Source organism: Gavialis gangeticus, unplaced genomic scaffold (genome assembly GCF_001723915.1).
Source record: "Gavialis gangeticus isolate Ggan-Ray unplaced genomic scaffold, GavGan_comp1, whole genome shotgun sequence".
NCBI lineage: Eukaryota > Metazoa > Chordata > Crocodylia > Gavialidae > Gavialis > Gavialis gangeticus.
Window position 1 is genome coordinate 98031587 of NW_017729025.1, and position 25252 is coordinate 98056838.

Sequence of the window (25252 nt, forward strand, 5' to 3'; positions counted from 1 at the left end):
CAAGGTCTAGTAGTGTTGAATATCTTCATTAATGATTTGGATGATGGGATCGAGTGTACACTTAGCAAATTCATGGATAACACAAAGTTAGATGGAGTTGCCCATACTCCAGAGAATAGGCCTAGGATCCAGAATGACCTGAATAGCCTGGAGAAATGGTCCACAATCAACCAAATGAGATTCAGCAAGGACAAGTGTGAAGTCCTGCACTTGGAATAGTCTAATTGCATATATAAATACTACAGAAAAGGACATAGAGGTCACAGTGGACCATAAGCTAAGTATGAACCAACAGTGTGTTCCTGTTGCAACAGTATACTAGGTTGTATTAACTGGTAACTTGCAAATCAAGGGGAGTGATTCTCCCACTCTATTCCATGCTGGTGAGGCTTCACCTGGCCCTCACCTCAGTTTTGGGTCATACACTTCACAAAGGATGTGCAGTTTGGAAAGAGTCCAGGGCAGAGCACAAAAATGATCAGGGGTCTGGGAGATGAGATTTATGAAGAAAGGCTGGAAAAAAAACAAGACCTAAAGTTATTTAGTCTGGAGAAAAGAGGAGTGAAGGGAGGATATGAAAACAGTTTTCAGATGCATGAAGGGTAATTACCAAGGGAATGGAGATGGACTTTTCTCTGTAGCCATAGGGGACAGAAATAGGAGCAATAGTCTCAAGCTGTAGCAGAGAAAATTTAGGTTGGACATTAGGACGAACTGTTTATGAGGGTGGTCAGACATTAGAATAGGCTACCTAAAGAAACTGTGGAACCTCCATCCTTGGAAACTTCCAAGAGTATGTTAGACAGACAATTGACTGGGATGGTTTTTATCAGGGATGATCCTGCCTTGAGCAGGGGACTAGATCAGTGCTTCTCAAAGTATCTGATGTGGCAGACCAGCAATTTTTTTTCCAGTGGGCCAGGGACCGATGCCCGGTTCAGCCGGTGGCAGCAACTGCATGTAACAGTGCTACACAAATGCACAACCGGCTGCTTCTTTCTCTTTCCTCACCTCACACGACGTGACGTCACCTGGAGTGTTGGAACATACAAACTGTGGTGCTAGGACATATCAATGTTATGCTTCTGAAAATATATTTCCTTCTTTCCTGGCAACTCGCTGCAGACCGGCAAATATTTCTTTCCTTCCTGGTAACTCGCTGCAGACCGGCGACCGGTGGCTCATGGACCAACACCAGTCCGCAGACCACCACTTTGAGAAGCACTGGACTAGATGACACCATGAGGGGTCTTTTTTGGCCCTATGACTGACACCACTTGAGGCTTCTATCACATGAGCTAATGGACAAACTAGTTGACGACAGCAACTTATCTATCTAAATCTGCCAGCAGAAAGAAGAGAGTTGCATGCTTTGCAAGCTGAATTAAACAAAAATCACACACAAAACCACCACACCATATCTAGCGACCCCACAAATACAGTTTGGAAATTTTCAACCTCAGTAGTTTCACCTAATGCAGAGGTTCCCAACCTCGGGTTGCATGGGGCAATGCTGGTGGCGCCACACAAAAAGGATGAGCCGTGCCGCATTTCAGGAGCTCCCGTCCCCAGGCTGCTGCCGCCTCACTCTGCTCCCAGCAGCAGGTCATGGCAAAAAAAGGTTGGGAACCACTGACCTAATGTTATAGTCACCTAAAAAAAAAGACACCAAGGGTTGTACAATCTTAACTAGAGGCCCTGTTTCCTGTGTTGTGTGATGGCCCCATGCCTGCAAAACAGCCCACCCTGCCCTGTTGGGCTGTGTTGCACCTAAGCCTATTCACCCATCAGAACTTGTTCCCTGGTTTACCTCTAGAGGTGGTGCTCAGTGGTTCCTTTAGGGGTTCAGGGGCAACTCCAGGACATGTCTTCTGTGTGGCTCCTCCTTCCCTACACCCCACCCCTTTCCATTTGGGTGTTACAGTGGATCCAGGTAGCACCTTGGCATGATCATGGGCTTCTTTCTTTCGTGCTGGGACTCAGAAAGAAGGGGCTATGCAGGTTCTTGCTGTTGTCCTATTGCTCCCAGAAAATCCCAAAACAACTTAACCAAAAGAGGTCAGCCTGAGTGGTGGGCTGGGCAAGTGCTCACCTCTGAGTGTGGGGGATTGGGTGCCCAATTCGCTCCTTGCTCTCTCCCTTTTTTTAGCTTAATTGTCTTCACAGTGAACCAGCTTTCTGCTATCAGTTCTTCCCATCCGGCCACTGGGCCAGGTGTGCCACAGCCCTGTGGAGCTCCACACTGGGCTTGTATGGGGCCCAATGCTCTGCCAGTCCCCCATCGGCATGCTCCGGGTTTGTAGCTGCACTAGTGGGGCATGCAGAGTCTGTGGAGCTTCTGCTGGGTTCCCCCCTATTTGGTACCCAGAGGGCCCACTGGGCTGCCCTCTCGCAGCCCCACCTGACTTGCAGGTTCTTAGGTGATTCTTCGTTTGTGGTGGTGAGCAGGCTTATGTCTGTGCTGAGCTGCTTATCAGTTGAGTCAGGCAGGCTGGCATCCCCTTCGGTCTTCTGGCCTCCATAGGTGAAGAAGCCCTCTTTCATTCACTCAGGCTTTTCAAATTCCCAGGAAGCAGAGTGAGCCTCCAATCAGCCATTAGGAGTGCATCTGGGCTTTCCCTGGTCATCTCCCTTACAAACCGTGTGTGCTACTCCCCTGGGCACACCAGCCATCTGGGGAGGTGCCAGACCTCTTCCAGTAGTGGGAAGGGTGTCCAGCTCCGTTTCTGGCACCCGGATGCATCCCACCCCTGCCGCAGCTCTCAGGTCTATTTTGAGCACGCTGTCTCCCATCTCCAAGCCAACCAGGAGTGTGTTCCCCAGCCGCATGGTGTTTTGCTTGCAGCCTGGCTACCTGGGCTGTGGCGCTGAGTACATGGGGTAGATGTCTGTCACAGCTGGCTATAATAATTCAAGGTTGTGGGAAGCCTCCTTGGAAGTATATAGCAGAGTATGCTCATAGAATGATGCAGATCAAGTCAATATTTGGAGACACGGGTTTATCTATGCAGGGCAGGCCTGTTTTTATTCTGAGACAGAAGAGGACGTTACTATATTGACAGTTGCAGCTGAAAGGAAGCAACATGTTTATAGCACGGAAGACTTAAAAAATGAGGCGTGGGGGGAAAATGCTATGCCATCTGTCACCGGTCAGCCATTGTCCTTGAAGATACGGGTAAGTTAGTAAGAGAGAGGCCACAGACAGTAAGATTTAGAGAATTAGCCTTAACATTTACATGGGACACTTTTACAATCTAACACTGCCAGTTAAAGATATTTTTTTTTTAATTTCATATGGTTACATATTTGGATTCATCAAGATGTTTGTTCAGGTGTAAGATCTGCAAATGGGTGGGAAGAAGTGGCCCCAGTTGCCAGTGTGTTTTAAAATGTTTGCAATCCAATTCCTCTGCCTAAGACTGACTTAGGGCATTTGATTTTTTTGTGTTTACACAAACTGAAATTTAGCTATGTAAATACACCTTCTGTGAACATCATACAAAATTGCATTCAAACAAAATGTTTTCAAAGCAAATACAATAGGCACAGATGGGGTAAAGTGAAAGCAACTGTTTAGATGTAAGTATATGTTGTCCCACCTGCAAGGAAGACAAAGATACAATAACCTCCCCTGACTTCTTGACTGGGAAAGTCTATTGCACATGCCTCATTAAAGTAAGACTGTACAAACTGGTATCCTCAGAGAAGCTTTAGCCCTGATGTAACTGTCTCACTACAAGTGTAGCACTGTTTCTACTGATTTTTCTGGGAAGATCTCTCAAATACAAAGTTGCAACTCCTTCTCTACTATTCTCTGAAGAAACAAACAAGCTCAGATTTGAAAGTGCCCTGGCACCAGAGCCATGGCCAAGAGCGAAGCTCCTTGTCCCAGGGTGAAAGTTTTCAGCCACTTTCCACTGATAACTGGAGTGTAAGGAGCAGCAGGCTCTTGCCAGTCAGTCAGCACTCTTTCCCAGAATCCCTAGGGAGTTAGGCTTCCCAGCTAACACATCAACAAATCTGTCAGGAATCAGCAGCACATTACCCCAACTGAGATTTCTAACTGAAACAGTCTTTTCACAGCCAGGTCAGTGACAGAAGCAGCTTCACATCTGTCATACGGCTCACTGCAGCCTGGCAGCATCTTGTCATTTCTTCACTAGAGCAGAAGAGATGTAGGGACCTTAGGGGTGTTTGAGAAACTGAGTGAATCCTGCTTTTGCAAACACTGAAACGAGAGAAGAGAAAGAGAGAATGAGGATAGCATTTCTTTTGGGTACCCAGATGTAGAGATCCAGGAAAGAGCTGGGAGTCTCAACCCCTGGAAAAAATCATTCAGATCCAAGTTTTAAAAGAATGTTTCTAATGTCAACATCAGTTAGTGTCTTCAGCTCTAGTGGTTTCCACTGCTTCCTATTCAGAGTCCCAGAGATCAGTCAAACAGCCCCAAAGAGTTCCAATTATTGTAATTTGAAAAAATAAATTAATTTAAAAAACCCCATTATTTCTACTGTAACAATCAAGCCTTCTCCAAGACTGATGCTCTACTGTGGGAGGTTCTCTCAAATGCACAGGAAGCCCTGAAGGCTAAGCACAGACAGTCAAAAAGCCCGAGGCTGAAACAATTTAGTCTTGACAGGTTAATCTAAGCCGCGCAGATTAAACTGAAAAAACAACTGGACACACATTCACTTTTGATTCAGGAAATGCTGCCATGTGCCTGCAGTGGCTCAGGCCAGAAGCCAGGGAGGTGCTAGAGCATGCCTCTCTGGCATGCAGGCAGCATGGGCTGTGTATTTGCTTCCTCTTCCTGCTGCCCCCCGGGTCTCTAGGATTTCCAGTCCACATCAGAGCAGCAGGACTCTCCAGGTTTGCTCATCACTTCCTCATCCTGCTTCCACGTGCCTCTGGGATTTGTAGTCCACAGTTGCAGTAAGCTGCAGGGCAGCTCTGTACTGGGCTGCGGGGGGGAAATGGGTTTAACACCCCTTCCTGGCCCAAATCCCAGTTGGGGTTTGTCTGGGGAAGCAGACCCTGCCCCCCCAACCCTCCTCTGCTGGAGCAGATAGCACAGCCCAGCCCAGAGCAGGAAAGCATCCTGGGATACCAGGGGACTATGATTTAATTTGAACCAGGAAGGGGTCTGGGACAGAAGTTTCATAAACCAGTTTGAAAACCATGGCCCCTGTGGTCATGGCCCTGCTGCTGCTGGGGTCTCCATAGAAACTGGCCACAGCAACACAGGCAGTGGCTGCTGGGAAATGGAGTCTCCTGCGGGCCCAGTCCGGCCTGTGGGCCAGACTTTGCCCACCCCTGGTTTACAGTCTATCAGGACAGAACAGGTCAGTAGGGAACAAGAAAAGCATAAGGGTGACAGAAATTAGATCATATGGTAACTTATATTTGTGAGACATATATCAACTGATGACTCAGCCTGAACAGTTTTTTTTTCCCTGTTGTAAGTAAATGGATGAAGGCAGTTGTTCCCAGCTGCCACTCAACCTGGTCCTCAGTGGCTGACTAGTATATCCTAGGCATCCCATTAAAAGTGGTCTATAAGAAGGGTTTGGGTGAGGGGTGGTATCTTACAGATAACATTAGTTAATTAGTGATCTAGAAACAGTCAGAAATATTTATCAGGGAAGAAGTGAACAATCAAAGCTGGGCTGACTGTTAGAGCCAGAGGGACCTGGACAGCAATACATGAGAGAGTGGCAGATGGGTAGGGAGAGATGGACTTGTGACAGGTCAACAGGACAAAATTTGAAGAAGAATTTGGACAGAGTAACAAGCCAAAAGGATGATGAAAGGACAGCACAACAATTGATGCAATTTCCCCTGTGACCCTATTCCTTCTCCCTCAGATATTTCTGGTGCAGCTAGCACTATGGTACCCACTTGCCCCAAGGGCTGGGCTGAATAAGCTGGCCCTACCCATCTGGAGCCAGACTTAGGGTGGGTCTTCCTCTGTAACATCTTAATATAACTCTGCACTAGGGCAGCACTTTCTCCCCCAAAGATCTCAAAGCACTTGGCACTAGTAGCCTTGAGATACAATATCAGCTATCAGAACTAGCTCAAAAGCCTCAAAAAACAAGTAGTATCAGCTGTAAAATGGTTCTGCAGCAGTAGTGCAGAGCTGGGGTGCTGCCATTCTGTCATGTACTGTGGACTGGCTGCATCAACTATACCTCACATCTAAAAGACATTCAGAAACATGTAGTAGAAGCAATTACTAGATAAGGGTCTGTCCAGCAGTCAGCAAAGAGCACACCAGTGTCCTTCAGAAGAAGCACTCTGAACTGGGCCTGGCCAAAGATAAACCTATCTGGTCTTACCATAGATATCAGTTTACAGAGCCCACTGGAAGTCCGGGTACATCCAAAAATAAATGCAAGGGAGCTGGGATAGGGGTGCACTCCCAGCTAACTGCTATGCAGAAATGCAAGACAATGGAAAACAAGGAGTCCTAGGAGAAGAACAAAGGAAAAAATTTTCTCTCCTGCTCTTCCAATTCACATTAGCTTGTCACATATAAAGTGAAGATAAGAACTTCCTGCACAACACAGTTGGTTAATATTTCAGGACTTTTTGCAGTTATGAGGCAGGTGCTACATACTTGGCAGGATGATAGAGGGAAAAGTTCCAAGCATAGGTAGGCAGCCCAGAAAATATTGCAACTGCAAAAGGCAAGAGGAATCCTTTTTATCAAGAGGATAAGTGTTTGCTACAACATAACCATCCAGCAGAAATGAAACAAGCATACAACTTTAAGAGATTTGATAATGCGAATCAAGATACTATGCATATTATTTCTGAATGATTAGAGTGGGAGCCCTGGCTCCCTTCATTACAGGAAAGATCAAGAAATAAGTGATAAATAATGTATAGGAGGAACGTGTCTCTTTAAGACATGTCAGCACAGAAGTCAGACTGGAAGAAGTAATGCAGCATTAACCTGTAATTACATGGAGGCTTTCAGAAAAGAGAATCTGCATTTCATGGAGATTCAAAAGCAGGGAAGAGATTTCTGGGATTTCTAATGAATAAATACCAGTAGCGGTTCAGCAGATCTATAAAATCAGAACTGGTCCCAAGAGAGACAGAGCAGCACTCTTAAAACTAAAAGATTTGTGGAGTAATTGGCAGAAGGGTGCACAATCCCTGTTCCCATAATAGTCAGCAGCACATTGGAGCAGGAGCCTCAAGGAACTCCCAAGATTGAAAGCAGATGTCCATGCAACTGGGACAAATGAAACTGTGGAAGAAGGGGAGGGAAAAAATATCCTCAAAGACTACAGCTACCTTTCAAACGTATTCCTGAGAGATGAAGCTCAACCTTCTGCTGTGGGCAATAGTGCTGTTAGGCTGCTTACTCTACAGAAATAACTCCCAAACTACTCATGGCCTGCAGAACACTTGCTGGTGGTATTTATAGCACTGGCTGGTCATATGGCTTCCAGTTACTACTCTGTACTAAAACAACTAAAATACAGTATTGCAACATCCATGTAGATAGTTGCTGTCGCTGGCACAAAGTTTTTTAGGCAAATGTGAATGGGTAAGGGACTAATAAGAACAAAAGAGAATTACTCAATGGTGAAGAAGAAGGGAAGTGCCCCATGGGTACCCTTCCAATAAAATATAGTGAATGTTGAAAAAAGGTTGGAAAGTCCTGTTCTACAAGGAAATCCTATATTGCACATAACTCTGTCATACCAACTCAGGTCTCTTCCTACAAAGATGTACAGACTCAAAGGCAGAGGAAGAAATATTACCATATTTCTCATTACCTCTTACCATACATATTGGATATACTGCTGGTCTTATGACTGTGCTCAGTCTCTCCCTCTCTGGAGGATAAAAGGGAAGCCTAATAGCTGAGAAAAGTGAGCACCTATATCTGAGTTTGACTGTCTTGCTTTAAGTGGTTCCAACAAGTTCCAAAGGGAGCTCTTGCCAAACCTTTCACATAGAGAAAGCTACACTGGGAGAATACTGGGGAGAGAAGGGCAAATTCTTTTTATGCCGCAGGACACTTAGCTGCTAAAAAGCAAGCCGACTTGCTTGGCAGAGCTCATCATGTATATATAAATTCTTGAACTGTCCAACTGTGCTATAAAAATGAAAGTGGTTCTCAGATGAGCCGGGGGATCAGAATGAGTAACTTTCCTATATCAGGAAGTTTCCTGTTCTACTTATCTCTAGGCCTATCTTTCTGGTAGGTTATTCCTCACTTTAAAGGAATAAACTCCTATATTTCATAATTTTAGATCCAGAGTGTCATAGCTCTCAGACCTACTTATCCTATTAATGCTTTGGTACAGGGACACTAGCTATGGTCTGCTGCATTCTGGCTTAGGCATGAGACACTGACAATGACAAGTCCTACTTAAAATTACCAGAGAGAAAGCAGCAGCAATGCCTAGTAATTACTTCATCTTCTGCAGAACATGAACAATAAACCCCTCTGGATTTCATCTCTCATTTTTAAGAGGGTTGTGGAAACATGACCTCAGGGAAATGTGATCTCAGTCTGTCTCAACCTAAGAACTGCAATAACTTCTATTCTATGTTATACTCACTACTTATAAGGAAAACAGTTGCAGATTTGTTTGACAACACCAAGAACATCCTACACAAAGTGGGAATGGAGCAGGAGGGGAAAAGGAGAAGTTGGGCAACAGGACTCAGGATGAAAAAAAAAATTACAATCTAAGACTAGTTTCAAGAGTAGGTGCAGAGGGACTCTTACACCATCTCATTTTTATTATCAGAAGATTAAAAAGGCCCAAAGGTACACATTTGAAAGTGGGCGATAACCAGATCTGTTCTAGAGAGGTGCCTGGACAATAGTGCCATCTGCACATGTCAGAGCTTCCTCATATTCACCACTGCTAAAACAAAGCCTGGTTCCTGGGTAGGGATCAGAGGTACTCTCTCTTCTTTTGAGTACTTGCTTATTGAGGGGGCCTGTTGAAAGTTGATGAGGATGTTTAGAAGGCTCAGCATGACATCTGTGAATCAGACATGGTACAGCCTTTCCCAGATGTTTCAGTTGCACAGGCTGCACCTTCATTTGTTCTCATTATGCTCCTGTAATATCCTGGCCTGGGCCTTCATCATTGCAGCATGTTCAGGACACACAGCTATATCATCAGGTTGTAAGTAACATGCCTTCTTGGGCTACCCATAAAGTGGGATGATGTTTCTAAGGTTAAATAACAAACAAACAAACATCAACATCCTTTGTTTAACTGACATTCAAAGACAAGGTCAGGTCTGCAGATAAGAGGCAGACAATTAAAATATGTCCCTTCCCACTGCCAGACACATTCTTATTTGGGCTGAGTAGCTTTGTTTTGTTTTTGACAATACCGCATAGCTAACTGTCTTCTAGCAGAAAGGCCAGTGCCTCAGATTTGTACTGCTTGCTGTCCGTTTGCAAATAAGAGACTTTCAGCTGGCCATTAAACACCCACCATCACCCAACAGAGGAACTACGTGAGCTATTGCCAGCCAAAAAAAAAAAAAAAAAAAGCTCTCCAGAGCAGCTTCTCCTTCATGACCACCATCATGTACTAATCTAACTCATCTAGATTATGACTTTAATCCCAAAACATAGGTGATGCGTAGGGATGGCATGGGAGGGCGCATATCCCTCTGAGATTGGCCCTTGCTGGCCAGGGAGTGGAGAGGGCTCGCCAGTGCCACCCCCCCGCCCCCGAGAAGTGCCAGTTTTGCCAGCAACACTTCCGGGGTCGGCGATTGGCCACTGGGGGACTCCCAGAGTCAGGAGACACCAGTCACCCATGCCCCAAAATATCAAAAAACATGTAGAAGGCACAATTTTGTATTCTGTTATAGAATCAGTACAGACTGAGCACCATTAAAGTTTGTTCTCTACAATGCTAAAGCTCCTAATGCTTCCTGCAAACTGTTTCATTATTTTGCCTGATTCTTAAGCCCCAAACACATTCCCCATATGGCAGAGGAACAAGGGCCAGACATAATCAGAAGACGAAGGATGAGGTTCAAGACACAAACAAAAGCTCCTGGCTTTCCTTTGTTTCTGAGGGTTCACTGGCTCTGGTACCAGCCCCCTGTCATGGATCCCACCATAACTCCTTGGACATTTTCCAAAGGCCTGAGTCCTTCTCTCTAGGCAGCTCATTTTCTCTTCTATAATATCAAAAAACCTTGATAAAACCTTTCCATGAGTATCTTCAGCATTTGCTATTTTGATTCCACATTTATACCTCCTACAACATCTTTTTGTCACTTTAATCTTGCATTTAGGTCTACCACAGGTAGTTTTCCTGAATTTTTAGGGGATGATCTTTAATGGATTTCTTATGTTTGTATTTATTTTATGTATAGTGTGGCTGGATGAGGCACTTTAAGTATACAGTAATCACAGATTATCAATTTATTAGAAGTAACTGTATTTATAATCTGTGGCATTCAGTACTACCAAGTATCAGTTATGCAGGAAGTCTACTAGGTTCCAAAGAAAACTGGACCTTTATAAGGATAATGAGGTCATCTGTAGTTATGCAAAGGTATCACCCTTACTATAAGGGATATAAATCCTCATACTTAAGAGGATAATTTGATTAGGAGATTATAAGGATTAGGAAGAAACTTCCTCATGGGCTGGTCATTCTATATAATCCACTTTGTGCTCTTTCTGTCTTTTATCTGATGCATCCAGTCTTGTCAGAGACAGGATGGTGGATCAGATGGAGGCCTAGACTGAATTAATTGGACAATGATGTGTTTACAGAAACCCAGGTTCCTCCTGAATAGAGAAGTTTAGCAACAGTAGGTGAAGGCAAATATCGCTGGGCATCAGTATAATATTGGAACTACTAGCACAAGTCTGAGTGACCAGCTCCACAAGGCTTTAATGGAATCAGAACAGATACTGTCCAAATCAATTAGCTTTTAAAATCAGGTTTCTAAACTGACACTAAATTTGACCTACAGAGGGAGGTTTTTCTGCAGCTGCTATATAACCAATCAAAATTCAGCTAGCACCAAACTTCTACCAGTCAACATCAGAAGGCATGATAATAAGCCACACACATTTACATTATTGGGGAACAGTTTTGAAAAGACAGTTTATACAACAACCTTACTATAGAATAAATGTTACGCTTGAAAACTGAATGCTCATGAAATGCAGGGTTTTGGCCTGGCTCCAGCTCTTTCTCTTCCCAGGCTGGGTTCCTGGGACTTCCTCAGAACAGAGTTGATCTCCATTTGCACTATGCTGAGCCATATATAATGACTCTGGGGTCTGGAAACAGCATTCAGTGCAAACAAAGGAACTTTATAAGAAGATACAAAACAAAAAGAACAGCTGGGCCAACATTAAACACCAACATGGATAATTCAGAGTATGAGAATAAAATGAAAGCACATTAGCAAGGACACTAATGGGAACCTGAGAGATGAGGTGTCACAGGGAACCAGAGTCATCCCATCAAGTGTACTTACGAAGGCTACTTTACAAAGGCAATGGATAGATTTACATTTATAGCATTCTGACATATCTGCACCCCCTCGATGACTACAAAAATGTTCCTGGATGAAATGGAAACTTCTCTGTAGTCCTATATTTTGTAGCGCCACATCATGTATATCCAGTGCATTGTAGTGTTACAGGGGGATCTCTTGGTCCCCCAGCATCTCACAGTGCTCTACTCCCCCCTCCCCTAGCCCAAAGGTGGAAAAGAGGGGTAAGCAGTCCTGCAGAGCTGAAGAGCATGCCACTGAATGCCTTCACAGCAACTTTATAGTGCACCAGCCACTGGGTGCTGTACATTGGTTCATGCCTCACAATGCTACTTCTCTGTAGCACTTCAAAGTGATGCTGCACTACAAATGCAGGTCCATCCACAGCCAGACAGGCCAGAAGGCCATATAACATCTTGCCTGTTTGGCACCACTGGAAGGAGCCTAGCTGCTCATTAACAGCCACTCTAAAAATTATCAAAATACAGTCTTCCTTCTCCCAAGCCAGTTTACTTTCAGAACATCAGCTGAGTGCTGCTCCTGCTTTTACTGTGCAAAAGGAAAGAGCTGAACTGATTCTGTCCCATGAAAATTGTGGACAGGCTGTATGCATGCCTAGAAATTTTCATGAGATCCCCGTGGCTATTTGGGAATAAGAAGTTACAATAGGCAGTTCAGTCAGCTGTCACTCAGCTTAGCAAACCAGGTGCTTGTCCAGTCTCCAAGTGAACTTAAATGAAAAAACACATTCCTTTGGGATGGAGCCTACTCCAGTGTGTCAAGCTCCTCCTCCAACACTATAATCCAGGGAATGGAGCATGAAGCTGTCTGCTTTGACATGACCCAGGAAAAAGTTAACATGAAGAAGCAAGCAAGCAGAGACTGTCAGATAGGCTTAAAAAAAAGGTGACAAAACGTATGCTTGGTTCAATTGCTTGATGCACATTCTCAGTATCAAGAAAGAAATTCAACATGAACACCTGAAAGGTTTTTAAATGTTATGCATCAGTGAGTTCAAGTCTCAAACTGTGCAGTGGCTGGGTTAAGTTAGTATCAGCACGTATTTTCCCTCATATCTTTTCAGCCATTAGCACTATTTGTATCAGAGGCGGAGGTGAGGGGAGAAGGGAGGATCACATATTGTTTAAAAGAGAAATTTACACAGATTCTAGAGAAAAAGAAGATGTCAGAGCAGATGACATGTAAGGATATGGTAACAGGCATGCAGATAGATGCAGGCACCTTCCCAGGGCCAAATTCACTTTTAAAACAAAGCTAGCACACAACTGAGGGTGGAGCCAGTAGGCACTGACCCACTTTTAAATCAAGTTTGAATTTGACCATTAAAGAAAAAAGTAAGCAGGATTTAGTCCTATAGATATCTTTTGATTGTGTTGTTGTCCCTATTGTTTACCCCATGCAAGTTCTTGCAACAAGGAGCTGAACTGCATAAATGTCTTCATCTCTAAAATGTGCTTAGGCAGCCCTTGGCTCACCTACTGAAATCCAAAATAATCAGCATGTTTTCAGTTTCATTCCCCCTTGTACTCTGCTTGTTCCAAGAGCCTCCTCTGGGCTGGCCCTATTGGCAGCATTCTGATGTACTTACTATTCAGTGAAGAATCTGGCAATGCCATACTGACTAATATCTTCTCTGTTCTCTAGTAGCTGGCTCACTGCATCCTCCATGTACGTGAGGACATGTCTCTGAGCTGCAAACAAAAGAGAATAAGAGAGAAATTAGAATACAAGGGGCCTTGCAAAGCCCAGAGCCAGACCAAGCTATTCATGTATATCCTTGCCCTAGCCAGTCAACATTTGCTTCCCATAGAGAAGAAAAGCAGAGGTTTTCATTTTGCCAAATATGGGTGGTGAAATGTCTGACCTAAATCCTGCTTCCTTCCCCTGGCCAAACAAAGTTAATCACTTATGGATTGGTGACTCTTCTTTTTCCTCTCTAGATTTTGAGAAGGACGCAAAGGAAGGCTGCAGAACTGTGCCTTAAAACTATGTATAGTGAAATAGTCAATAGGGCTGTTTAGGACTGAGCCATGTATTTCTTGTCTCTGTTCTGTGCTGTAACAGCCTTCCCTGCAGATCCTCAGTGCCATATTGATAGGTTCTTGGTTGGTACAGATACTACAGGGCTTTGCAAGGTTTCCTCCCCCTCCACCTACCCAAGGTATGTGTACACTGCTTTAAATGATAATGGATATAGATTTTTTTCCCTCAAAGATGCAAATCAAAGCACTTTATCCCCCTGAAAGCACCAACAAGACGTTCTCACATTGGTTGGTTGCAAAGTGGCTAAGACATCTCTACTACTTGACAAGTTAAACCCAAATGCTCAGCAAAGCAGGGCACAAAGAGGCCCTAGGAATTTGGTCAGTCATTACCTCACCAAAAATGCTATCCATCTGTAATACAAGTTTGAGCAGGAACAGCAATACAGCAACAATATGTTAACCATCTCACTCTTTCCACAGAGGGCAGGGACAGCACAACTGAAGCAAATACCAGAGGGGAAATGACAGATCTGCCTGTGAGGCTCCAAGGATGGCTAAGAACTGACTCAGAGCAGCAAAGACCAGCCTGGGCTGATGATCTCACTAGCAAGCAACAGAGAGTTTCCAAATCCAAGAGTTCAATGATCAGAAAACAAGCCACAACGGACCCAGAAGAATCCTTCCCAACCCTGCACTAGCCTTGTTCCCAACACACACGCCTCCATCCCAAAACACGTCTGTTACAGAACCATTGCAAGTAACATCGTGTCCTGAAAAAGAACAGGAAAATACCTTCAGGGCAGGGAAGGCAAAGCTCCTTGCCAGCTTGCTCCAGTCTCAACAGCATCATACCCTGGCCTCACCAGCAAGCTAACCAGGCTCAGATCCACCTCGGTGTTCAACAGCGTTATGTGCAATTAACAACCGGACAAGCCTCAAATCTACCCCACCCATAGTTGATACCCGGCATGGAAACCCCTTTCGTCTTGGTGTGGGGCAACTGGACTTCAGGAGAGGCCTGGAGAAAATTATCCCCACTGGGTACAGTGGTTGAAAGTTCACACGAGCACTGATTGCTATCAACAGATTTCTCTGCCCAGAGAGAAACAATGGCAAAACAAGTTAAGCACACCCTGGAAAATACCTTGCAGCAGAGAGCAAAATGGTGAGCCAAAGGTTCAAAGATATTAACTGGCAATAAAAGATGCAGGGCGTAGCTTTATTTAATTATTTTAACGCAAAGGAATAGGTTTAATTGATGTGAGTGATTAAAGAAAAAAAACACTTCTGCGCACCTGTGTCCCCTGAGGGAAGAATGAGTCGTACAGCCCAGTCATACTCTTAAGACAACAGCAACTGAGTAAAAGACTTTTATCCCATGCTCCCTTTCTCTTCATTATGCATCCCATGCAGGACCAGAAGCCAGCCTCCCATGCAACAACCAAGCCAAAGCACACACTAGCAAAAAATCCTCTCCTCTTCCTATATCACAGAAAACTTTGCCCAACTGTAATCAACAGCCTTGCTGGGAATAAGATGTTTCTCCATTACAACATGGCCCAGATCCTCAAATAACAAACATTTTATTACACTTGACCTCTTCCCAAAACCTCATGAGACAGGTAAGTATAGTTAGGCTCACTGTATTCCATGGGACCCACTTCTATAATAGCAAGCACCCCCAAAAGCTGCGGCAGCAACCCCTAAGTTCTGAATCAAAGTTATTTCAAGCTATTCTACAAAAAAGCACACAGCTACATGAAGATCACGTTTGAAAAGTCGCTTATATAATATCATCCTTTTGAAGAAGATATTTTTACTACGGTTTCCTAATGGTGTGGCATGCAAGATGCTGTCCAAACGTTCCACCACAGAACATTCCCTCACATATGCCAAAAAAGTGGGCAGGAGGACTTAGGTTTTAGAACTTCTTACCTAATTGAGAAATTCATCTCCTTGGGTCCTCAGCCATTGTACTACCCTCCGGGTAGCCCAACTCACCAGCCTGTGCTCCTAGTTCCCACCACTTTATGGCTGAAAACCAGACTTCAACTCAAGCTCCTCAGTTTCATTGAACAAGAGAAACTGCAAGCACCATAGTCTAATTTACTCCCTCTTGTGGGGGGAAGCTGAAGAGCAAGATGCAATTTGCAGGTAGGTCTGCAGCACGGACACAAAACAAAATGCCAGATGTCCAGAAGTAGCAAAATCGTGAATTCCCAGGTAAAAATGTTGAACTATCCAGTTTGGGAAATGAGGAGTTCCTATAAACATAAGATTGCAGAGTTCATAGGAATATGTGCAAGGTGAGCCAGTGAGCTCACATCTCCTGGGTTGTTTCAGCTTCTTTAAAACCTCAAGTAGGCAGCTCTGCATTGGTATACTCTCTGCTCATGTTTGACTTTCTCTTTGAGGTTCTCTCTACAGGCTGGTTAGTGGGTTTGGAGTTATTACTATCTCAAATGGTCCCTAAACACAATTCATAAAGAGGGTGAAGGGGATGGGACTCAGTCCTGGGATCTCTTCCCCAACCCTGACACTGAGCTCCTGGCTTCATGCTGTGTCCTCAGTGAAGTCTCCCTTCTTTCTTTCACTAGTTCCCATCTCCTGGTCTTGGTGATTCTGCTCCCTGCCTTGCAGCCCATGGGTTTTTTGCTGGACCCAGTGAGAGTACCCTGACATGGTTCTTCCCCTGCAGCTAGTTTAATACCTCTCTCTCTCTCTGTGTCACTCTGTTCTCCTTTTCCCAGGTGCCTTTTAGCTTCCTGTGGGCCAGTTAATTATCCTCTGCAGCAGTCCACTTCTCCTAGTCCGCCTACAATCAGTGCCAACTGCCTTCAGCTGGACTGTAGTCCCTGCCAACCTGAAGTCTCTTGCATCTGGGAGTGTGCAGGTTGCTGCAAGCTTCCGCCAACCAACCTGCTAGAGCTGGACATATTTTACATGAAAGTACACAGATCCTTAGAACAATGTTGAAGCACAGAGTTGATTACATAACAATTGTTGTGGCAGGGACTTTGCATTATCCCCCTTCTACAGAGATTGGGGTTGGGGGACAGGACACAACAGCACACAGAAGCAAAGAGGAAAAATAATTTAACCAATCAGGCAACAAGCTGACAACAGATCCCTTGTTTCAGTGCTCAGTCAAGACAAGACTAAGCTAACTTGCTACCAAGACTCTGCCCTCCTTCCTTCCTTCCTGCTAGAATTCTAACACCAAGCAGCTTTTCTACAAAAGATATACTAGGTGGTTACAGCTCTCTGTTACAAGGAATCACACAAGCCGTTTGGGGAAAAAAACACTTGGGAGCCCCCTACAACTGCAATTCTGTGAAGAACTTTCCCTATTTTTCCCTTCATCGCTCTCAGCAACCTTCCTTCCAGCCAAGCACAGTCAGATGGGGCTCCCAGATGACAGTGCTGGGCAATGTGAGCCATTCCCTAAATTCCTCCCTGAAACCAAACTATGTTACATCATATGTCTGATCCCGGACAACCAGGAAGAGAGTTTTCTGGTTATACCAGTCATTGTGTGTATAGAGGGCTCTCATCCTTCCTCTTTCAAGATTTTCTATCATATGTGCTCTGGATTGTGTTTGTTATTTAGAACCTACATTTCTTTACTTGGGACAGTGTCTGGAATGGCTGCAAACCCACTCTTTTTGGGAATCTACCTTCTTGTGTGTTCTGCTAACTGAACTTAAGAGCCCTCTTAACAAAGAGAAAGTAAATTAAGGCCTAATATTAAACTAGAAATGCACCACTTTGGCAAGGATCAACAAAGAGCATCAGGGAGAGGGAAGTTATGGCAGGACATCATTCCCAGACATATTCCAAAGTACCTGTACTCAAGTCAGAGCTGTGCAACTCAGATTCCCCATACAGATTTGATGGTTAGTATGACCAGAACCTGTTCAATCCCTTCCTAAGATCCTAGTCAGCCAAAAGTAGCTTCCAATGTCCATGACTTGTGCCAGCTGTTGCTGTGCACTGTTAGGTTGCTATGCTGCTGAGAAGCTTTGGTAGAAAAAGAAAATATGATGGATAAGGCAATTTAATACTAGGGTCTTCCGGATCCAAGTGTGAAACAGTCAAAGTGTAGATGTAAAGCTGACAGCTTTTCCCAAAGACTCTTACTGAAACCATTAACAACTGTGTATTAATGTGAAAGTGTCACACAGTCAGCACATGTGTAATATTGCTCTCCCAGACTCAAGAACTAGAGCAGTTTACACCTTTCTGCTTCCTTTGAAAGGAAATGCTTTTATATACCAAACGTGAACTGGCACCAGTGCTATCAGATATTTAATCCTTATGTATGTTACAGGGGCCAACAGTGAACCTTAGCATTTAATGTCCTTTGGATAGCAACAAAGTGGGTGCACCTACAAGTGTGCTTTGCTGCAAGGATTGACTAATTAGCTCAACAGTAAAACATCACCATCTACATTTATGCCAGTATTAGGGCAGAGTAAATTAATTAACTCTGCCCTAGGATAGTATTGTTGGAGACAGTACTATCCTATGGCAGAGTAATTACAGAGTAAATACAGAGTAATTTCATGCACTGAAACACACATGTAGATGGTGACAGGAGCTGGCTGGGGCATGAGGGTGCTAAAGTGCTGGGGCTGTTTGCTGCCTAGTCCCACACTTTAGCACCCTTGTGCCTCAGCCAGCCCCTCTGTCATCACTCAGAGCCCAAGGCTAAACCCCCAGGCTCCCTGACAACCCAGGGCTGCTCCGCTCCAGCTCAAACTGCTGCAGTCCTGGACACACGTGAAGACGCTGCACTCAGAATCAGTTGACTCTGGTGGAAACTGTGCTGGAGTGTATCACGCTGCCATAAGGGCAGATGTAGATGCACCCAGTGACAGTTAACAAAGGCTGCTGAACTTGAGCATATCAAAACCAAATTACAGACATAGTTCAGCTAGGCATTCAGATACAAGGCAAGACTTAATTTGAAACATTATAAAAGGTGTTAGTTCTGATCTCCACTCTGCTGTAGATTTTAACCTATAATGATTTGTTTTCCATTACATATTGTGCAACAAACTGAGCTAGATCTATTTAGCCATAACTGCACCTGGTCACCTTGGTCTGCTTGGACAAAATATACAAATCTCTCTCAAAAACACTCAGAGGTCTAATTTTGATGGGTTTTTGGTAGAAGCCAATGATAGCAAGTTTTGTGGAGAGTGTTACCAATATTTCAAAATGTATTTTCATACTTGAAATAAAAGGATAAGAAATACCAAAAAAATATTTGTGAAACAGCACAACTGAGAGCTTAAATGAATGTCAGAAATTCAAAAGAATCCCCATCACTTTCATGAGGCCACACTGCACACACGATGTATTCTGTATAAAAGATGCTCAGGGTATAGTGGAATCAAGGTCATTTAAGTAGTATTTTAAACATTGAGTTAAAGTATCTACCCCAGACTACATGGTCAATGTAACCCTTAAGTGCATTTAAAAAAAAATTCTGGAAATTCACATGCTAACCATGCAATCTTAATACTATGTTAACTCCCTGCAGTGGGTTTAAATGGAAATTAAAGAAGGAAAATTGAAATCAGGATACCAATGCATTTCCTATCAGGAAATGTTGCATAACAGAACTGAGATGTGCTGGTGAACCACCTAAAATATCAGCAGATGCTGAATGTCAGGATTGCAGTGCCTTTGAAAAGCTGTGGAAGGAGAGGAAAGAGCGTGGCAGGAATAAATAGGTAAGGGATAGCTCAAAACACAGAAGTCCATTTACTTACCAATGTAGGGTGCCAAGAACTCCCTCGTCTACTTCTCCTTTTATCAGTCAAATCCTGGACTAACTAAACATGGAACTACCCACAGCCAACATTATGACCTCCCACATAAAACTCATCTTTGCTCATTTTTACCTCATTAGCAGAAGAGTTGAAAATACAGGTTTCCCTCACCAACCACTGGGGTTAAGTTCCTGAAAGTTCCCATGGTTGGCAAGACAAACGGCTTATGGGGAAAATGGCAGATGGCGGGCTGATGCATGGCCACGGAAAATGGTGGTTACTCAAGACTATATACCGTGGTAGCCAAAATGGTATATAGAATATTAAACGTGGAGACTCGAAACTGTGGTTGGTGAAGGAAACCTGTACAAAAATGTAAAGCAAAGAATCAGATAATTGGAAACAGGAACTCAGTGAATTTATCAGGAGCTGGATAATGTTAGAATTAACTGCACCTTATTTTGGCGGTACTTAGTTTAACTGGAAAAGGATGAATAGTCAAAAAAGAAACTGATAGGGTTTATTTAGATAGGAAGGAATACTTCGATAAACCACAATTTTGGACAAACTTTAAGTATAAAACAACAGCTCTATTACACTGTTAGATAGCAGAACCACTGAGCAATGAAAGCTAGCAAACTAAGGAAAAAAGATCATGCGTTCATATAAACACCACTTCTCAACACAGAACAAAGCCCTGGAAATACAGAATACTTGGACAGAACTATTTCTGCAGTGGTAGCTTTAAAACTCTTTCAAGAATTCATTTTAAATCATGCAGAAAGCAGGGTAGAGATGCACTTTACAAACTAAATCAGTGATGCATACATTTTTGCAAGCCCAGGCTCACTTTATCAGACACTGTGATGAAGCATCTGATGAAGTGAGCTAAGACTTACAAAAGCTTCTGCATGACTGATTTAGTCTATAAAATGCATCTCTACCCCGTCTTCTGCCTAACTTCTGATTAACCTCTCTCTCAAATCACTTCAGCCATCATTAAGGAGCAGTCTGAGCAGACAGACATGACAAAAAGTCAAACCAAAGGATGACCTATAGTTTGGTGAGAGCTAAAAGATTGAACAGTGTAATTTTCTGTTAACATCAATAGCATTTACTATTTTTATTGAGGAACAGAGCTCCCACAGTGTGACAGTGTTAGCTCAGCAGGTCATACCACAGATAACATTACAATGCAAAGTATGTACTGCTGCTTCGTGACATGTGTCGAACGGTTACCAATCCAACAGCAAAGTATTTTTAATACTCAGGACTTCAAAACCACTTGGGACAAAAAACAATCTAAATCAGGCAACAAAACATTTCTTAATCTTAAACACTACTGAAAACAAGCACTTCTACACTAAGCCAGCACCATGATCACAGAGCACAGCATAATCTATGCCAGACTGCACACAGGCTGACCTCAGTGTCCTCTCAGTATAGAGTCCAATGCTTCTCAGCAGACCACCTTCTAAGTGCTTGTAAGATGGCTGCTGGCCGTGGCAAGCCTTCATTGCCACTACAACCTTGTAATGTCAAAGTACCAATGCTGGCCCAAGCCCTTGAAAAGTTATTCACTGAAGGCCACCCACCTACTATCCGCCACGAAAAAAAGCAAGGAGGGAGATCAAGATAAATATTACTATACCTACTATTGAGCCCCAGTGGGTAAATTAACCCCTTATACTTCACAGGAAGTTGATCCTCTCAAACTAGACACAGGAAACATGTCTGTTAACAACACAAAAATTACTGCATGGTTTGACAAGAATGACTGTTTTTGCTTTGAAGAACAAGAACTGCAAAGGGCTGGCAGTAGAAACTGTGGTTTAAAACTTGTGAAGAACCTGCCCACATTGTACATTGAATGTGCAAAAAATGAAAGACTGGGTATCATAACCAGTCACCAATTATACTGAAAGCACCAATTAAGACCATGGATCAATGTACTGTAGTAGAACTCTCTCATTAGTACCCCATATTATATAAATCTAGACAGAATGAATTGCCAAGCCTACCTGACCTAACTCAAGGTGGTATGACTGTTTTTAAAAAGGGCATATTCAAAATGAAATCCAGTCATCTGTATTTTCATAGTCAAAAATTTTCTTCTATTTCACTGCATTAAAAATATTAGTACTAACAAAAGGAAAAACAATTAATCATACAGAGGAAACAGTACAACTAAATCTACAGAAAACGAACTGAAATAAGTAGTGAAGTAAATAAATGGAGAGAAAATTGAGATCTTCCCCCCAACCCTTTAACTTCTTTCAAAATAACTTGAGGTGTTACAAGTAACAATAAAATGTACTGGTAAGTATTTTTTCATAGGCTATAAATAGAAGTCTTCTTTGAAATGGGATCAGCTGTACTGGGATATGTTCCGGCACAGCTTATCCACCTCACTGGCATCTACAGACAGATGTAGACCCAGAGTCATTGTCTTGAAGGGTTGGGTCCCTGCTGCTCCTGGAGCTTCAGCAGTCCAATCCTGTGGGACAGTGACCCCAGGTATCATGCCCCAAGTCAGCATCTGCAAGAAGAGCATGAGTCAGGGTCCAGTGGCAAAGCTACATGTGCCACTGGAATCTTCTGCAGGATATTCCCACAGCGCACATCTGCAGACAGGGGAACCCCCATACAGGTTCTCCTGCTTCCAGAGACATGCCCCGGGTTGGGTCACGACCACCTGATACAAGCCCCAAAGGAGCCCTGTTCAGGGAAATTCCCATTGTGCACAATAAGCAAGAAAGTATCCTCCTATTTAAGGCATCACAAACTGTGACTACCTTTGGTGGTGGCAATATTTTTGGCACTTGGAGCAGAATAGAGGCTCAGACATCTGTTTGCTCACAACTTGTGCTGACATAAAAATGTTTATGGCGCACAAGGGCAATATCTCTCTGCACCCATACAGATGTACGAGTTAACTGCACGAATCTGATTGTGTTCCCTAAATTAAGGCTGTCCAACCGGCAGCTCCTTTCTTAGACAGCAGTTACTTGGACCCACTGACCCAGGGGGTATTGTTCATTCTGCTGAGAGTCATACTGTTCATTCTACTGAGGAAAAAGGGGCGACGAATTGAAACGCAGAGGCCGAAATACATTTAAATATTAACATGACAGCTGCATTAAAAAAAACACAAGTATTTCTCTAATAAAGAAGAATAATTTAATATTTGGGTGTTTTTGCCTTGGTCTGCTCCTGAATTCCTGAAGTAGTGCAAGAAGCAAAAAAGCTAACAGGCTTGTAATAGCACCCAAAAGTGCAGAGACTTGGAACTGCCTTTTTGTTTGGTGGTAAGGAGAGAAAAAGATTTCTCATTTTACTTTATTAAAAGCCATCAGCCAAAATGGCTCTTTTATTGGTGTAACCCAGCTGGTACTACCACTCTGCCATTGAAGGGATTTAGCAAGTGCTAGTACACTGTGGGAGGGGTAGCCACTTCCCTCCTTTCCACTATAGAGTAGAGCCAAGACCAGTTGTAACTTAACAGGTTTAATAGGAAAAGGACCAGGTTAAGACAGGACACATGTGGGGAGGGCAATCGGCGCAGGAGAGTGAGAGGGGATTCAGCAAAGGTAAGATACACATATACATCTAGTACAGGCAAATCGACAACAAGCTTGAGGCGCAGGGTTTCACAAAATATGAGGCGCAGGTTCACAAAACATGAGGTGCAGGCACCCTGGAGGGATGGCAGGGGGCAGGGAAAAGAGATGAGGAAAACCCTTCTACCCAGTGGGGATTCCCTCTCCCTGGCAACTCACCCTCTGGTGCCTTAGCTAGGGATCAAACGCAGGTCTCCTACGTGGCAGACGAGAACTCTAGCACTGAGCTATCAATGCCTGGACTGTTGCCTGTGGCTCCAGGCTCTCGTCCCTCTGTAATCCTCCACGTGCCATCTGTACGCTGAGCTGCCCAGCCTCACGCTGTGGTGGGGGTCGGAAAACCCAAGCTGCTACCTGTGGCTTGGGGCTTTGGTCCCTGCTGCATGCTGCCTCTGCATGCTGAGCTCCTGGCCTCCCTGCCGGGGGTCGGATGCCCAAGCTGCCACCTGCAGCTCAGGACTTTGGGACTCTGCTGCGCACCGCTTCTGCGCATTGAGCAGCTAGAGCCTGAGACTGCAGCTATGATCCTCAGCCGAGCCACCTCCTGTGGCTCCCAGGCTACAGGGCTCTTCTGGGGCAACCACATGGCCCCACTGGCCAGCTCTCACCGGCTCTTTGGGACTCTTCTCCCTTCATTCCTCATTGTCCTCTCTTCCCTGTGGGTAGGTGTGCTGCTCCTTTTATCCCCCTCCAGGTGGCTGGTAGGACATGAGAGGTGAGTCTGCTCTCATGTCCAGTATCCCTACCTAGTCCCTGGGTGAGCAGGGCAAGCCTTCTCCTTTTCCGAGGCCTGACTGGTGGGAAAAAGAAATCTGCCCCCACGGATCATTTTTGACCTTTTCAAAACCTCTGGGCCAAACTGCCACATCGGCTTAATAGGGTATGTAAATACATACAAGCTGATAGCCATATGTCCACAAAGATAGCCCCTGATATTTGGCTATTACTTCTTGTTCCTTCCATCTTTATCTGAATTAGTTTACACAGAATGTTAACAACATTGTAAAAGGAGTTCTCTGCCCAGTTGATTACATCATAAGAATGCAGTGTTTCTTATTTCAAACATGGAAAGCAAGGTAGGCACCTTATAAACTATTTAAATCAGAGGTGCATAAGCTTTCCTAAACAGTAGCTCTTACTTGAAATCTGCTCCTCCCCTACCTATTCAGATCCAAACTGTAATGCAGCAGCTCTTTTTACACTCCAAAACTCCAGCATAAAAGGAAGATGACTAAAAAACAGGGCAAAAAAGGTAGTAAAAGGCAACTGCTCATGGAAATGTACATGTCTCTCTCATTTTAAAAAACACTGGAGTCTGGCCCATCCATCTGGACACCAGACTAATAGCTTTAATCAGGGTTTTCATAACACCTTTAAAAAGACTCCTTTAGTATACCAGCAGCTCTTTGGCCAGGTACAGACATTACACACTTTTACCGCTATAAGTGATAGAAAACAGGTCTATACTCATAATAGAACAGAAGTCCAGCACACACAAGCTGGTTTAAAATGGTGGATCTCAGTCTAAGATTCGTCCCCCACCAAAGGGCGAATGTGTGTTCTGTTCACTACCAATCTAAGCTATGCTGCTTACAGAAAACCATGCAACTTGGATTGACTCCACCCTGGGCTTTTTGAATGTCTGTACCTAGCTTTTGAGTTGAATGATGGCTTTGTGATGAAGACAACAGATTAGGGCTCAGGAGATGCCAGTTCAAGTCTTAGCTTGCCCACAGACTGAGCAAGTCACCCTCCACGCTTTATTTCCCCATCCAGGAAGCAGAGATAGTACTTCCTTTCTCAAACTCTTTATCTGTCTTTTCAGTTTGGACTGTAAGCTTTTTTGGGCAGGGACTACATTTTGTAAGTATGTATAGCGCCCTCTAATCTTGTTTGAGGTCTCTAGGCTGTGGATGTACAACATACAACCCACATGCAGCCTTCCAATGGAGCCCCAATGCCCCACAATCATTCTTTACATTACTTTATTAAACAGAAAGAGATTTAAAAAGTCAAATGGCAAGTCCTGTGCACTTACTGTGCAGCAATTTGTTAGTCTGAGTGCACCATACATGAAGTCCAGTTTCCCTCTTGCAAACATACTGAATTGAAACCCAGAGTGGTGGCCCTCCACTGGAAGGTACTCCTTGAAAACTGCACTCAAAACCCCTGCTCTAAAGTGTTAGTGTAAAAAAACAAAAAAACATTTTCTTTAAAGAAAACAGTTCCCCCTTATCTCTGCCCACCCCACCAAATACTCCCCATGAGTTTGCAGAAGGAAGGTGAAGCCCTGGCCATTAGGAAGCACTTTGCACAACTGCAGTTC

General features: G+C 43.9%; 1 protein-coding gene across 5 annotated transcripts in view; it reads right to left on the reverse strand.

Moving 5' to 3' along the window:
- CUNH11orf49 (chromosome unknown C11orf49 homolog) overlaps positions 1–25252 on the reverse strand; it is a 174388-nt gene that overhangs the window by 134983 nt on the left and 14153 nt on the right. For 3 of the 5 annotated variants that reach the window (XR_002097724.1, XM_019519282.1, XM_019519278.1), the window contains exon 2: positions 13130–13232. Coding sequence is in view for 4 of the 5 variants with exons in the window: in XM_019519282.1 (XP_019374827.1) it covers positions 13130–13232 (103 nt within the window). In the remaining variant the exon portion in view is untranslated. Of the gene's footprint in view, positions 1–13129; positions 13233–15461; positions 15570–20961; positions 21022–25252 lie in introns of those variants that run through there. The other 2 variants (XM_019519279.1, XM_019519280.1) reach the window with 2 other exon arrangements.